Here is a 14,403-nt window from a genome sequence, read left to right as displayed (position 1 = left end):
GAATCACTCAGTTTCCCACATAGCGACACGGTTTAAACACGACTCTTAAAAAAAGGAGATGTTTTCAGTAACAGACCTGAGTCAGAGAACACCGACACAGGAGTGCCCGAAGCAGAGAGACATGCAACAAAAGTCACGGGGCTCAGCCCCACAGAACGGACATCTGGACCAGGGTATAGAGGACATGCCAGGCCCACTGACTCCCATAGCAGGAGCCAGGCTCCAGGCAGAAGGAACTCACCTTTAGGAATGGCCGACACGAAGCGTTTCTTCCACCAGGGTCGGTTACGGTCAGACTTTTCGTCGTCGCTGTCCTTCCTCTCCTCCTTGAAGACAAAAAAACAAAACCACAAATGTATTTAGAAAACTGTAAATACGTCCACACTACTATGGAGTACAAAGGGAATAAAATACAGCTGCAGAGTACAAAGTGCTTCATTTCCGACATTTAAAAAACATTGAGACCAGTGCCCTGGGCTCTGTGTGGTGCCTCTGGTGGCCGGCCTGGGCAGACACACAGCAAGGGGCTCCCCGGCTCCCTACCTCTCCCTTGAGCGAGTCCTTGCTGGGGGAGGAGGAGGGCCCCAGGGAGAACGCCCCTGCGGGCCTCCCTCTCCTCGGCCGCCGCCGCCCGCCGGTTCAGGCCCGGGTCGCTGGTGGGCCGGCGTCCGGGGCACACCACGTCGGAGCTACGGCTACGCACCAGCCTGTCGGGGTAGGAGTGCCGCTGCTTGGGGTGCTCCAGCTCGGCAGGCAGTGGGGCGTGAAGAGGGAGTGGCGCGGCTCCTGGCCCAGGGCGCAGGCCTCCGGGATGGGGGGGTCGGGAGGAGGGTGAGGGGGTCGGGCGTAGTGCACCTTGGGCCTCACGATGGTGCCCGTGGAGGAGCCTGGGGGAAGGAGACAGGGCGCAGGCTGTAGCGTGTACCGTTGAGGGTGTGTGTGTGTGTGTGTGTGTGTGTGAGTGTGTGTGTGTGTGGTGCTTTCTCCTCATGATCCGAGTCCGGCTCTTCTTTCACTTTGCGAGGGGTTTGGGGGAGGGGAACAGCGGACAAACAACGCGGGGAAACAATGACACGCGTTTCCTCACAGAGTTCGAGGGGGGAGAGAGCGCGAGAGAGAGCTGTTGGTGGGAGGCGAGGCGAGGAGCTAGGCCACCTGTTCCAAGGGTAGACTCGCTCTCCTGAAAAGCGTCCAACGGCAGCCTGGCGCCACGGGCACAGTGGGACGGGGGGGGGGGGGACGGTGCCAAAGAGCCCGGGGTGAGGTCTCTCAACCTGTCATCCCCCTCACCTTGTCCCTGACACGCGGCCGTGACATCCACAGCTCTCTCAGGCCACCTCCTCTCACACCAACACTGGGGGAGAGGGAGGAGCCACGGTCGGCAGCGAACAACGACCCGGCTAAAACGCGAACCAAACAACAGCCGAGCTAATTGAAATGACATTCCAACACACAAAGCCCATTACCGCCGCGCTAATGTTTAGTCCAGTAATTGGGGCGAGACTTCGCGCTGGGGGGCTCACACAGACACTCTTTTGGTTTTTTCCATTTTTCCGAGCTCAAGCTGTTCCGCGAGCCCACGCTATTAACGCCGACTTAATGACGCTCGTTTCCCAGCTCTGATTGGACACTCGTCACGCGGGCCCCCTGGAGGACCGCGGGGAGGAGACATTACCTTCGGCGGAGGAGAGGGGATCGAACATGGCCAGCAAGGATTCCGCCTGCGAGGGGGGGGACGTCAAATGGTGTGCTCCTGGAACGACAAGAAGGGGGGGGGGGGGGGGCGGCAGTCAGAACGATGTCCCCGACCTGGAGACGCGTCCATTGTCCCGGACGCGCTCCTTAAGAGGGCCGTCGGAGAACGGGTGGGCGTCAACCTTGTGTGAATATCAGAAAAGAGGTGCATGAGTGAAGAGTGATTAGGGGGGGGGGGGGGGGGGGGGGGGTTTGACCCAGTCAGGGGTGATGAGGTGACAGCTGTGGATGGTGACAGGGATGGATTGGTCCAGCTGAGGGCTGGGAGTGATGGCTCAGCTAGGCCTCGGAGCGAGGGGGAGAGGGAGGGGGGGGGGTGACACGCTAGCCTCTCTCCTACCGTGGCCTGACTCCTCCCCATCTGGACTGGTCACCGAGTCCTTCCCCCCGAAGTCGGAGCTGCACTCGGACCGCAGGTCCTCGATCTTGTTGGGGATGTCTTCGGACGTGGCGCTGATACCTGAGGAAGAGGCAACGAGAAAAACACACACACACACACACGTGGTCGCGACGTCAAGGACAAAGCCACTGCAGCGCTGCAAGGTTGGAAGTCTATTTTTAGGGCTTTAAAACAACTTGGCGGTGACTCTGCCGGCGCTTAGCCGTGGCTCTGAGGACGCGTCGGCCCTCAGTCCTCCCCAGTCTGAGAGCAGGGGCGTGTGCGGAGGATGAGCTGAACGGTCTCAGGGAGTCAGGAGATCTTCTGGGAGCCGAAGCTGCCAGGCTCCCAGGGGAGGACGAGGACAGGCAAGCCCGGGTAGTAAGAGTGATGGTCAGGCTAGTCCTATCCATCGGCTGGGGCCCCTGGAGATGTGTTGCTGTGAGCCCGGGTGAAGGGACTGCTCCAGGCTGCATAATCTGGGACGCTACGTCAAGCCTGGCAGCTCTGCCTGCTCGCCACAGCTCTGAGGACAGAGGGTTAACCTCAGGGTCCTAGCCAATCACCTACGCTGACCTGGCCAAGTAGCCTATCACACTGCTGTATGTGACTGGGGGGACAACCCCCCCCCCATATTAACAACACTGTCTATGCAGCTGTGTGGCGAGTGTGGAGAGGTGAGGTATAGTGGCAGAGCAGCTAACAGCCTGAAGCTAAAGGCATAGTAGCAAAGAAGCTATAGGTAGGGTAGCACAGAAGCTAATAGAATTAAGGTAAAAGGTATAGTAGCAGAGAAGCTAACAGCCTGAAGGTACAATATCAAAGGAGCTAACAGACCAAAGCTAAAAGGTAGAGTAGCAGAGTAGCTAACCTGAGACGACGCTGAGCCCCGGGGTGCTGGGTCGGGAGCTGACCTCCCTGACCTCGGTGTCGTCGGAGGTACTGCCCACCCCTGAGCAGCTCTCCAACTCCTGAAGACGCTCCTCCTGCTTCAGGTCGGGCGCTTCTGGACAGACACACACACATGTTGGACTTCTACATCCAACCTTCTTCTGGACAGACACACACACACACATGTTGGACTTCTACATCCAACCTTCTTCTGGACAGACACACACACACACACACACATGTTGGACTTCTACATCCAACCTTCTTCTGGACACACACACACACACACACACACACACATGTTGGACTTCTACATCCAACCTTCTTCTGGACAGACACACACACACACACATGTTGGACTTCTACATCCAACCTTCTTCTGGACACACACACACACACACACATGTTGGACTTCTACATCCAACCTTCTTCTGGACAGACACACACACACACACACACATGTTGGACTTCTACATCCAACCTTCTTCTGGACACACACACACACACACACATGTTGGACTTCTACATCCAACCTTCTTCTGGACAGACACACACACACACATGTTGTATTTCTACATCCAACCTTATGGGAACACATCATATTCATTTCCTATCCAACCCTCTCCAAGTAGAACACTTCTACTGTGAAAGAGTCTTTAGCAAAGTGGGTCGAGAGGAAGTCATGAAATCCAGACTCAACCATGTAAGATGGTTCTGGAACCTCACTAAGCTGCTAGTCCACCTGGCAGGCTGGTGCTCAGCACAGTGGTCTTCCCTTGTCCAACTCCCTCACCTCCGGGGGGGGGGGGGGGGGGCCCTAGCCAAGAGAAACTCATATGTGAGGTAGCAAACCAACCATATAACTGACAAAAGCAACCTGGAAATGCGTGTCCGGCCTTGTTCAGGTCCCGCCCCGCGGAGCCGTTCACTCCGGTCCTCAGGCCCCACGCAAGCAGCGCTCGTTTGCCTGCTCGTTAGTAATAATGTGAGGGGAGAAGTGCTCTTCGGAGTGTCGTTTTCTGCTGCCTAGCCACGAAACAAGCGCTCCACTGCAGGCGAGCGCGGGCCCGCCTTATTACAGATCAGAACAGGGCAGCAAACGGAACAGGACGCAATCAAGACGCTCGTGCGTGCCGTTCCAACGCTCCGCACATACTGGAAGGGAGCACCGGTTCAATTAACGGGGAGGGTTTTTTTTATAAACACTAGTTATGCCTGTTATTAAAGCCCTGATTTCCCATAAAACTCTTTATTTAAGGATGGGAGTAAACCGTGTGATACAACAATAAAGACCTTGGAATGAGAAGTGGAACCTTAAAAAGAACTTCCATAATCCACTCCTTAATTTGTTCAATTCACGCAACAAACAGTCCTGACAACATGCCTCCTTCAAACCAGCAAGCCGTGCGTAACGCCACCGTCTCAGTTAGAACCCTCCGGATTCCTGAGAGCTTTTCAGCAGCTAAGAGGTTGACACGGTGTAAACTGACTGCAGACAGCTGCTGTCCTTGAGTGCTTCGTGGACGGCGTTTCTCCACCCCAGGTGCGCACACACCTGGGAGAGCCTCTAGGGGGGGGAAGCTGCCTGCCTCTTACTGGCACGCTCGGATCTGCCCTGAAAGACAGGCGGGTGCACGCAAACACCATGACAGATGCACAGGGAGACGGAGACGAAAACCCGCGTACAGCCACACCTGGCGTTTACCCGTTTCCCACCACACACACACACGCGCACGCGCACGCACACGCACACGCACACACGGCGACCAAACTGCATCTGCAGTACGGAAGCCTGAATATGAGGAACGGACGGGGAACTGGGGTCTGACTGGATCCGGCGTGCAGCGCCCCCCCCCCCCCCCCCCCGGTGGCGTGCGTGCGGGGCCAGGGAGCCCACCTGAGTCGCTGGGCAGGACCTCCACGCTCCAGGCCTCGCTCGTGGTCTCGGAGATGGTGGAGCCGTACTGGTCCAGCAGCACAGAGCCTGAGCCGGGCAGACACAGCAGGCTACCCAGCATGCTCTCCACAGCCGCCCCTGAGAGAGAGAGAGAGAGAGAGAGAGAGAGAGAGAGAGAGAGAGAGAGAGAGAGAGACAGGGGAGAGAGGGAAAGAGAGGGAAAGAGAGGGGGGAGAGAGAGAGGAAAGAGGAGAGGCGTTAGTCGGAGGTCACATGCTCCTCAGGCTGGGCCCAGAGGCACACAGACCACTGTGCAGCAGGTCGAAGGTTAATGGTAATATCTCAGCCATCCACCGGCCTCCTGGGCCATGACTTTGAGCTGTTGATTAAGCCGAGCATTACTCACTCCCAAATTACCCCCTCGCTCGCCCTCCCCTCCCACAAAGGCCTCCACAAGACGCCCCTCCACCTCCATGTGGGATGCTTTGGGTTAACAAGGCGGAAGGCGGAGGAGGGGGAGGGCGGGGAGCAGAGCTAGCAGGTGTGCGTGGGAGGATGGAGGCTGGGCGGGGAGGAGATCAGGAGTCGACCAGTGGGTACCGCCACCCCCAGGTACCCGGCGTTTCCACTCCACGGCACACACCACGGGCCTGGACCATGCCAGCCCAACAGAGCCCGGCACAGGAGGAGAGGAAAGACAGGGGGAGAGAGAGACTGAGAGACAGAAAGAGAGAGAGAGAGAAAGAGAAAGCGAGAGACAGAGAGAGCGAGAGAAAGAGAGTGCGAGAGAAAGAGAGAGCGAGAGAAATAGAGAGGGAGAGAGAGAGAAAGAGAGAGACAGAGGGAGAGAGAGAGAAAGAGAGAGACAGAGGGAGAGACAGAGAGAGCGAGAGAGAAAGAGAGAGAGACAGAGGAAAAGAGGGAGGAGCAGCAGTCTGTGGTGGGGGCAGGGCTCTCTCTGGCGGCAGGAGATATCTACCCTGCTGTCCGTGTTTACAGTCGTCAAGGTAGGGGCTCTCAGCACTTGTCTTTCAGGTGGATGATTAAATGAGTGGCACAACAAGAAGTGAAACAATTAGAATTTCTGCCTCATTATCATGGTAATCTTATCAGCGGGATAATGAGGTATTAATGGTTATTTAATGTGCATCTCATAACCCAATCCCTTGGAGAAAACACATAAGGAAATCGCTGTAAATTCACTTAATGATGGAAAAGTCCCTCAACGCCATATTCAGAAGAATGAAAAATGGTAGATGCAAATGAGCAGGAACCAAGGTCAATAAGACTGCAGGGAGGGAGAGAATGTCAGAGAGAGAGAGTGAGAGAGACAGAGTGAGTAACTAGGAGAGAGAGAGACAGACAGAGTGAGTAACTAGGAGAGAGAGAGAGAGAGAGAGAGAGAGAGAGAGAGAGAGAGAGAGTATCCGGGAGAGAAAATAACCAGGACAGAGAGAGACAGGAGCAGAGGGAGAAAGCTTGTACGGAATAAGAATGATAAATGGTTTCTGATCGGTAGCTCTCAATTAACCAATGGAAATTAAACCACTCTGCGGATGTTCATTGAACTTCCATAGAAATATTGTACTCTAGCTGTTTAAAAGTCGTACGGTCTCGGCAGACATCAAAACAGACATTGTTATGATATAAACGACATTGAGGCCAAACATAAAGGAAGACCCGTCGATCGCCACATTCAGCGGCGAAGAAAAGGGAGGCACCGAAAATGACTAACAGCAATGTCACATGTACAAATACAAGCATTTTTATACATCGGTTGGCCAGGGTTGTCGAACCAGTCCACATAAGGAAGGAAGGGCCTGTGATCACATGCTGTTTCGGTCATGCACCACTAGGTGTCAGCATTTCCCTGCGTCCCAGTGGTTCCACCCAAAGGATCTCTGTTTGACTGCAGCCCTGTGGGCCTCTATAGGGTACATGGGTGATATCATGCAGTGAGTCTCACCTGCCATCTCCTGCAGGCGGTCCTCATCCGTGTTGGGGTCGAAGTCGCTGCCCAGCACGTCCGTGCTCCAGGTCTCGCTGACCGTCTCGGAGATGTCTCGGTCCTCGGTCAGACCCATCATGTCCCGGATCTCAAACTTGCGCAGCTTGTCGTCCAGGTTGTCCTGAGTGGTGGCTGGCAGCGGGGGGAGACGGGGGGAAACACCGCAATGATTTCACCCCGCCCCCCAGCGGCAGGAACTGTGTATTGTCACGTTTCACAACAAACAACCCACACACACACACAGACAGACACAGACACACACCCCCCTCTCACACCCACACACACACACACACACACACCCCTCTCACACACACAAACCCACTTCCCCACACAGACACATGCCCACACCCACACACCCCCCTCTCACACACACCCTCACACACACACCCTCACACACACCCTCACACACACCCTCACACACACCCTCACCCTGTTCGTGCTCCAGCAGCTGCAGGGCCTCCACCCCGTTGCTCCCCGACGGCCCGGCTCCCAGCTCGGAGACGGACTCCGCCTCTAGTTCCAGGGAGGATACGGAGTTAGACCGGTTAGAGGGCCCTGTGGACGACACACCTGTTACAGGCTCTCACTTCATCCCAGTCATGACCACACACGCACAGGCTCCTCTTTCTGATAAACACCCACGCGGGAATTCTAGCTGACACAGGAAAAAACCCTGAAACCATATCTCTTTTCCCCAATTTGAAAGGGTCCTACTGAAACCTAAAAGCAGATGTGTGTGTGTGTGTGTGTGTGTGTGTGTGATTGCAGGCATGCATGTCCTGTCCTGTCCAGGTTATAGGCTCCCAGGCTGGTTTGGGTAGTGTGTGTGTGTGTCAGGGGCGAGACGCCCACCCTCTGAGATGCCCTCCAGGTTGTCGCTGCACAGGGAGAAGCGCAGGGTCTTGTCCGGCTTGCCGTGCTGCTTGGTGTCGTCGGCGGGGGCCTCGCCTTGAGCCCCGTCCCCCAGCTGCATCGTCAGGACCTGGGGGAGGGAGGGGGGCACACACAGGCTTAGCCCTGGAGCTCACTTCCTCCGTGTCGCCATGACAACACGGCGCAACCAGTCGGCAAGGAGGATAACCCAGGAGACGGAAGCCGGGGACAGGGAGCTATCAACTATCAACTAGTCAGATGGGAGTCAGGTGGCTGAGCGGTGAGGGAGTCGGGCTAGTAATACGAAGGTTGCCAGTTCGATTCCCGGCCGTGCAAAATGACGTTGTGTCCTTGGGCAAGGCACTTCACCCTACTTGCTTCGGGGGAAATGTCCCTGTACTTACTGTAAGTCGCTCTGGATAAGAGCGTCTGCCAAATGACTAAATGTAAATGTAAACTACTACTTGCTCTTCAGGACTGTACTGAGGTAAAAAAAAAAAAACGGTTTAACGGAACACTTTAACTTCAGTCGAGTACCTCGTTCTCCGACATCATCCCAGGGATGGTCTGGGGGCTGGTGCCCAGTGAGATGACCAGCACTTCCTCTGGCATGACTTCCTGCAGGGACTCCAGGGAGCTGGCCTCTTGCTCCCCCTCCTGGGCCATGTTGGTACGGCTGCGACTGCGGGAGGCTGCTGGGGGGCCGGTGGGGACAGAGGGACAGGAGACAGGGTGTTAAATGGGGAGTCTTACAGAGCACTACTAACTAGGAGTTAGACCCTACTTACTTGGAGTTAGACCCTACTTACTTACTTACTAGGAGTTAGACCCTACTTACTTACTAACTAGGAGTTAGACCCTACTTACTTGGAGTTAGACCCTACTTACTTACTTACTTGGAGTTAGACCCTACTTACTTACTAACTAGGAGTTAGACCCTACTTACTTACTAACTAGGAGTTAGACCCTACTTACTTACAAGGAATTATACCCTACTTACTTACTAACAAGGAATTAGACCCTACTTACTTACTATCTAGGAGTTTGACTCAACTAGACTTAAGGGTTGGATTGAATTAAGTAGGGGTTAGACCTAATTACTGTAGTTGGGGTTTGACTTAACCACAGCAACGAGAAGCATTAGGTGTCTGCTAACCAGTGCACAAATTCACTTCAACACAGGCTATAAAAGCTGCACAGTGCATACTCTTCTCTTGAGATTGTAACCAACTTCCTGTCTCTCTCTCAGGACATTAAGAGAGCGGGGGGGGGGGGGGGGGGACAGTGAGGAGTCTACCAGCACACTACAGGATGTGTTCGGTCAGGGGCCTGAACCCAGGACGCGTCCCTGGTCACAAGAACGAGCCCGATCACGCAGAAGCACACTTGCCGTGACGACCGCTCTCATCCCCCCCCCCCCCCACAATGCACTGCTCTGCAGCGGGGGGCCGCGAGGCCCACAGAGAGCCAGCGGAGGCAGGAGGAGAACTGGGCGTGAGAGACACAAAGCACAGGACGAAGCAGGAGCTAGCGGGCACACGGGGGGGGGGGGGGGGGGGGGAATGACAACATGGAGCAGGGAGAGGAGCGGGGGGGGGGGAAGCAGGTAGGGTGAGGAAGGAGAGCTCCGTTGAGCCCAGAGGGAACCATGAATCATGCAACGAATAACGCAAGGTAGGCATGGGGGGGGGCAGACATGGAGGAAGCGCCGTGAGCTGAGCAGGGCTGAGCAGGCCAGGGTGAAGGGTGAGCGCAGCCGGGGGAACACAAGCACGCGGGGGGGGGGGGGGGGGGGTCAGGTGGCGGTCGGCCCAAGGGGGCCGGGGGCCGGGCAGGATACCCACCAAACGGGGTGACTAACGGGATGTGGGCGGACAGGGCCGTGGCGCTGGCTTCCCAGGAGGTTATAGCAGCTAACTGTTGTCCTGGTGGTCGTCGGCAGCAGAGGAGGAGAGGGAGAGACAGAGATCAAGGAGGCGACAAAGGTTCAAGGGGAGAGGAAGAGAGAGATTGCGAGAGGAAGGGTTCAACAGTCACAACGACAGTCTCCCTCCAGAGGAGGAGTGGTAGGATGTTAATGGAGCAGGTCTGGCCAAATGAGGGAATACATCTCCTCATCCATACCAATTAAAGCCAGTTCATTTATATTTGGTAACTTAATTGGTTGTCATTTCAGTAATGGAGCACTAAACCAGGCTCCGCTGATTGGCCCCTCTACCAGGCTGAGAAGCTCATTACCTTCCTCCATTACAAGAACCTTTCTCCAGCCATCACTATTCACCCTGTTACAACAGCAGTCATAACAGGAACGACACAAGGAGAATATATAGATGCTGGCTGGCTCTCTCAATTGAGCGTGCTTCCTCAGAAAACAGTTGATAAACCTCATGTGACTGAATGCGCTACCTGACATAAACCTGCGCTCCAAAACCAAACGACAGTGACCCAGAAGTCCAAGATGGACGGCTGTTAAAGCTAACGCGCGAGAGTTCAGTTCTACCCCAGCAGTGCCCCCCAGGGCACAGCTGAGGGTGCAGGTAGGCAGGTACCTATCGGGAGCCTGTTCTTCTTGTTGGCGGGGGTGGTGGCGGGGGAGAGCTGGGGGGTGTTGGAGGGCGTGAGCTCCAGGCTGTTGCTCTTGACCGTGCGGGAGAGGGGGATGTTCGCCAGCAGGCTCTCCAGAGCCATGTGGTCCTCCTCGCGCAGGTGGTCTCCGGCCGTCACACTGCGCACAAAGTCCACCTGTGGGGGGGGGGGGGGGGGGGGGGGTGTTACCACACAGCGCTGACACACGCTTGTCTAGACCCGGTGAGATAGCGTCACTAGCTTCTGGGTTCCGACACGATGTTCAGTCAGTGTTGTGGAGTACTGATGGCTTCAGAAAAACAGGATTATTTTCTGTCGTTATTGTGGAACGCTGATAGTGTGTGCAGCCGTCCCTCATAACCGCCCCCAGACTCCAGAGTGATGGAGTGACCAGCCTACCAGTGTCAGCAGCTGGGAGTGGGTCATGTACACCACCGTCCTGCTCAGGCCCTCTAATAGGTTCATGGAGGAAATGGGCGGGTTCTCCACAGCTCTGCCACCAATCACAACGTCCAGGAAGGCGGCCACACAGCTCTGGAAACGACACAACCAGGCAGGTTAGTTAGTATACGACTACTCCATGACACATACACACACACACAAACAAACAGACACTAAACAAACACTGAGTGGCTTACCTTGTCGAATTTGGCCAAACTGTTTTTCCGTCGGGGGTCCCCATCATCGTCTGCCATGGCCAACTGCTGCAGCAGCTGCCCCACCTTCACAGTAACCACACCCAACAACATCAGCCACCTTCACAGTAACCACACCCAACAACATCAGCCACCTTCACAGTAACCACAGTAACCACACCCAACAACATCAGCCACCTTCACAGTAACCACAGTAACCACACCCAACAACATCAGCCACCACAACACACAGCCCGGCATGTTCCATGCACGAGAGGAGATTCAGATTTGTCATTATTATACACCGGTTTGATCCCAGATACATAAATGTACATTCCTACAGGTTAAACAGTTTCATTTAACACCTCATCTCGAAATCTCTTCGAAAACCAAGCATTTCATTTCCTGTGACGTCTCTGTGCACATGGCCGTGTGTGTGTGTGTGTGTGTGTGTGCTTGAGCTCGGCCCCCCTCCCCCGCGCGTCACCTGCATGAGGTTGAAGCGGGCCACCTCGTTGATGGGCGCGTCGGAGATGATGCCGTACTGCTCGGGGTTGACGATGGCGGGGCAGATGAAGCACGTGAGCAGCAGGTCGGTGCACATGGTCCGCACCTCGCCCACCTCCAGGCGCTCCACGCACGACAGCGTCTTGTACATCTGCGACACGATCCAGCGCAGGCTGTGGGGGAAACAGTAGGTGTTGTGCTTCAGGTAGCCGATGAACTTGTTGACCAGCGTCACCAGCTTGGCCTCGTTGGCCTCCACGGCCGCCTGCACCCGCTGCCGGTAGCCGTCCGAGCCCTTCTCCCCGAACAGGCGCTCCTGCTGGGCCGGGGTGAAGCGCTCCGTCACCTTGGCCGCGTCCGTCTCCAGGTGGTCCTCGTCCTCCACCAGCAGCTGCATGATGGGCTCGTGGAGGGTGGCGGTGAGGAAGAGCTTGGCCGAGTACAGGCCCTCGGAGAAGAGCTTGAAGATGATGCTGAAGGCGCACGTGCCCCGCCGCAGCAGGCGCCGCGGGTTGTCGCTCTCCTTCAGCTCGAACTCGATCAGGTAGCGCAGCACCTGGGGAGGGGAGAGAGAGCGCTGAGCTGATGTGTGTGTGTGTGTGTCTGCATGTGTGCTTTTTTAGGCCTTTGTGTGTGTGTGTCTGCATGTGTGCTTTTTTTATGCCTTTTTTTATATATATATATATATATAGATATATAGATAGATAGATAGATAGATAGATAGATAGATAGATAGATAGATATATAGATATAGATATAGATATAGATATAGAGAGAGAGAGAGAGAGAGAGAGAGAGAGAGAGAGAGAGAGAGAGAGAGAGAGAGAGAGAGAGAGAGAGAGAGAGAGAGAGAGAGAGAGAGAAAGAGAAAGAGAGAGAGAAAGAGAAAGAGAAAGAGAGAGAAAGAGAGGGATGCACGAACTGCACTGGGAGCACCCCCTGCCTGGGCCCCCCCCCTCACCTGCAGCAGGTAGCTCTCGTCCTCTTGCATGATGCAGTTCCCGTACAGGGAGGTGAACACGGTGTGGATGACCCCCTGCGTGTGCTCCTGGTTCAGCCTCTCCCCCGCCACCAGGCAGGAGGCCACCAGCCTGGGGTTCTCCCTCACCCTGCTCAGGAACTCCCCGTAGATGCTCTCCTGGAAGCCCAGCGTCTTGTAGCCGTCCACAAACTGGGTGTCCTCCAGCACCTTGGCGTGCTGGCAGCATTCGGCGGGAGAAGCCTCGGCGCTACAGGACAGGGAGCTCGCATTATTACGCTGACATGAGGCTTGACGAAGCGCCTGGCTGAACCGGGCGGGGGGCGGAGAGGGCATAGAGCCAGCCACACAGCCGTCAGTGTTTGCCCTAGGGTTACAGCTTTGGGGGGGGGGAGACGACGACTATGTAGAGAAGAAGACATGTAGACAGAAGTGACATGCCGTCGTGTAAATAAGATAAACAGCATAAGGCCATATAGTTTGTTTAATAAAAGAGCAAGCTATAGACATGTTTTATAGGAAAGGTAACCTTTTATGACTTGTTTTGTGATCGGAAGCTATATATATATATAAATATATATATAAAAACCTGACCTTCCAGGGGGGGCGGTGGGTTCCATCTAATATAATGGTAGGGGAAACACTGGCCCTGCTGTTGATTAGGAGCCGGAGTGACAAGTCCGCGTACGACAGGACTGCTGAAAACAAGGCTCCACTACTGACTTGGGTTTGCCCTCCAGGTCCACTAATCTAGATTGGAGATCAGAGGCTCTGGCATGACCCTTGTTTGTATTTGGCAAGATCCTTCACGAGATGATCTAATCAGGAAGATAAGAGAGTTTAGCCTAATGCTTGCCCATCTCTCTCTTGGACCCTCTGAACATCGTCTGTGGAGTGGCACTTCACTCTGCTCTGCTGGCTACGCGGGCGCATCTGAGTCAGACTAGTACTAACTGTGCTTTTTTTGGTGGGAATTCAGTGTGCAGTCATGAAAGAGCGTGCAAGCTTAAGCAACAGAAACTGTGGTTTGTGTACTCTCTTTCTGTGTGTGTGTGTATGTATCTGGAGTGTGTTTTCTGTATGTTTGTGTGTCTGAATGTGTTTATGTACAGCATGTTTATGGGCATACATGTGTGTGTGAGTGTGCGTGTGCACATGTGCATGTGTGTGTGCGTATGTGCAGTCAAACATATAGAGAGGGCAAAAGTAAGGGGACTGAGTGTGGAGGGCCTATGCAGTCCTGTGTGTGTGTGTGTGCGCGCGCATGTGTGTGCGTGTGTGTGAGTGTGTACCTGGTGAGGATGAGGCGGTCCAGGTTGATCCTCTGGCGCTTGGCGATCCAGGCGGCCCTGTACAGCCTCTCGGCCGTCTTCAGCACGTCCCCGTTGAGCTTCTGGATGAGCTGCTTCTCAGAGGCCACGTACAGGCGCTCCTGCTTCAGGTGGTGAGCCAGGGTGTGGATGTCTGGCTTGACCATCTTTACCACAACAAGGACACTCAGACTAGGGGCTGGAGGAGGGGGACACAGCACAATGTAAACACACATGATGCAACTGAGAAGTTTACGGTTAGGCCCCATCTATAGACAATCTCAAACCTTCTCTTTTGTCGGGTTAGGGTTGGGCCTGAGCACGACTTGTGTGGACATGAAACCTTTCAGAAAAGCGTATGCTGGATGTAGGTGATCGGGCCTTGTTACTGCAGGGACGTTAAGCGCCTGTTTCTGGGCCGACGCAGACCGGAGCAAGAGCGGGGAACAGGCTCCATTTCCTGGAGTCCTGGCAGACTCTCAGTTAACGCATGGTCACACTTAGCCCAGGAGAGAGGATGTACTGTCAGCAAGATAAGAGACCAGGGGACACTGGATCCTTTCGCTGTCCTGTAATGGCCAGG

At 55.0% G+C, this 14,403-nt stretch overlaps 1 protein-coding gene across 1 annotated transcript in view; it reads right to left on the bottom strand.

Moving 5' to 3' along the window:
- gapvd1 (GTPase activating protein and VPS9 domains 1) overlaps nt 1-13,997 on the bottom strand; it is a 21,847-nt gene extending 7,850 nt beyond the window's left edge. The window contains 19 exon segments of the mRNA XM_067227827.1: nt 242-326; nt 544-606; nt 608-753; nt 756-887; nt 1,676-1,753; nt 2,096-2,215; nt 3,006-3,140; nt 4,923-5,060; nt 6,889-7,062; nt 7,360-7,485; nt 7,783-7,912; nt 8,341-8,498; nt 9,648-9,728; nt 10,353-10,545; nt 10,789-10,923; nt 11,028-11,111; nt 11,512-12,087; nt 12,493-12,760; nt 13,803-13,997. Of these exon segments, the coding sequence (XP_067083928.1) occupies nt 242-326; nt 544-606; nt 608-753; nt 756-887; nt 1,676-1,753; nt 2,096-2,215; nt 3,006-3,140; nt 4,923-5,060; nt 6,889-7,062; nt 7,360-7,485; nt 7,783-7,912; nt 8,341-8,498; nt 9,648-9,728; nt 10,353-10,545; nt 10,789-10,923; nt 11,028-11,111; nt 11,512-12,087; nt 12,493-12,760; nt 13,803-13,987 (3,007 nt within the window). The 5' untranslated portion in view covers nt 13,988-13,997.
- Between the last annotated feature and the right edge of the window lie 406 nt (nt 13,998-14,403).

This window comes from Osmerus mordax, chromosome 24, assembly GCF_038355195.1.
Source record: "Osmerus mordax isolate fOsmMor3 chromosome 24, fOsmMor3.pri, whole genome shotgun sequence".
Lineage (NCBI taxonomy): Eukaryota > Metazoa > Chordata > Actinopteri > Osmeriformes > Osmeridae > Osmerus > Osmerus mordax.
Note: the sequence above shows the minus strand (reverse complement) of the source record. Positions and strands in the feature narration are given on the sequence as shown.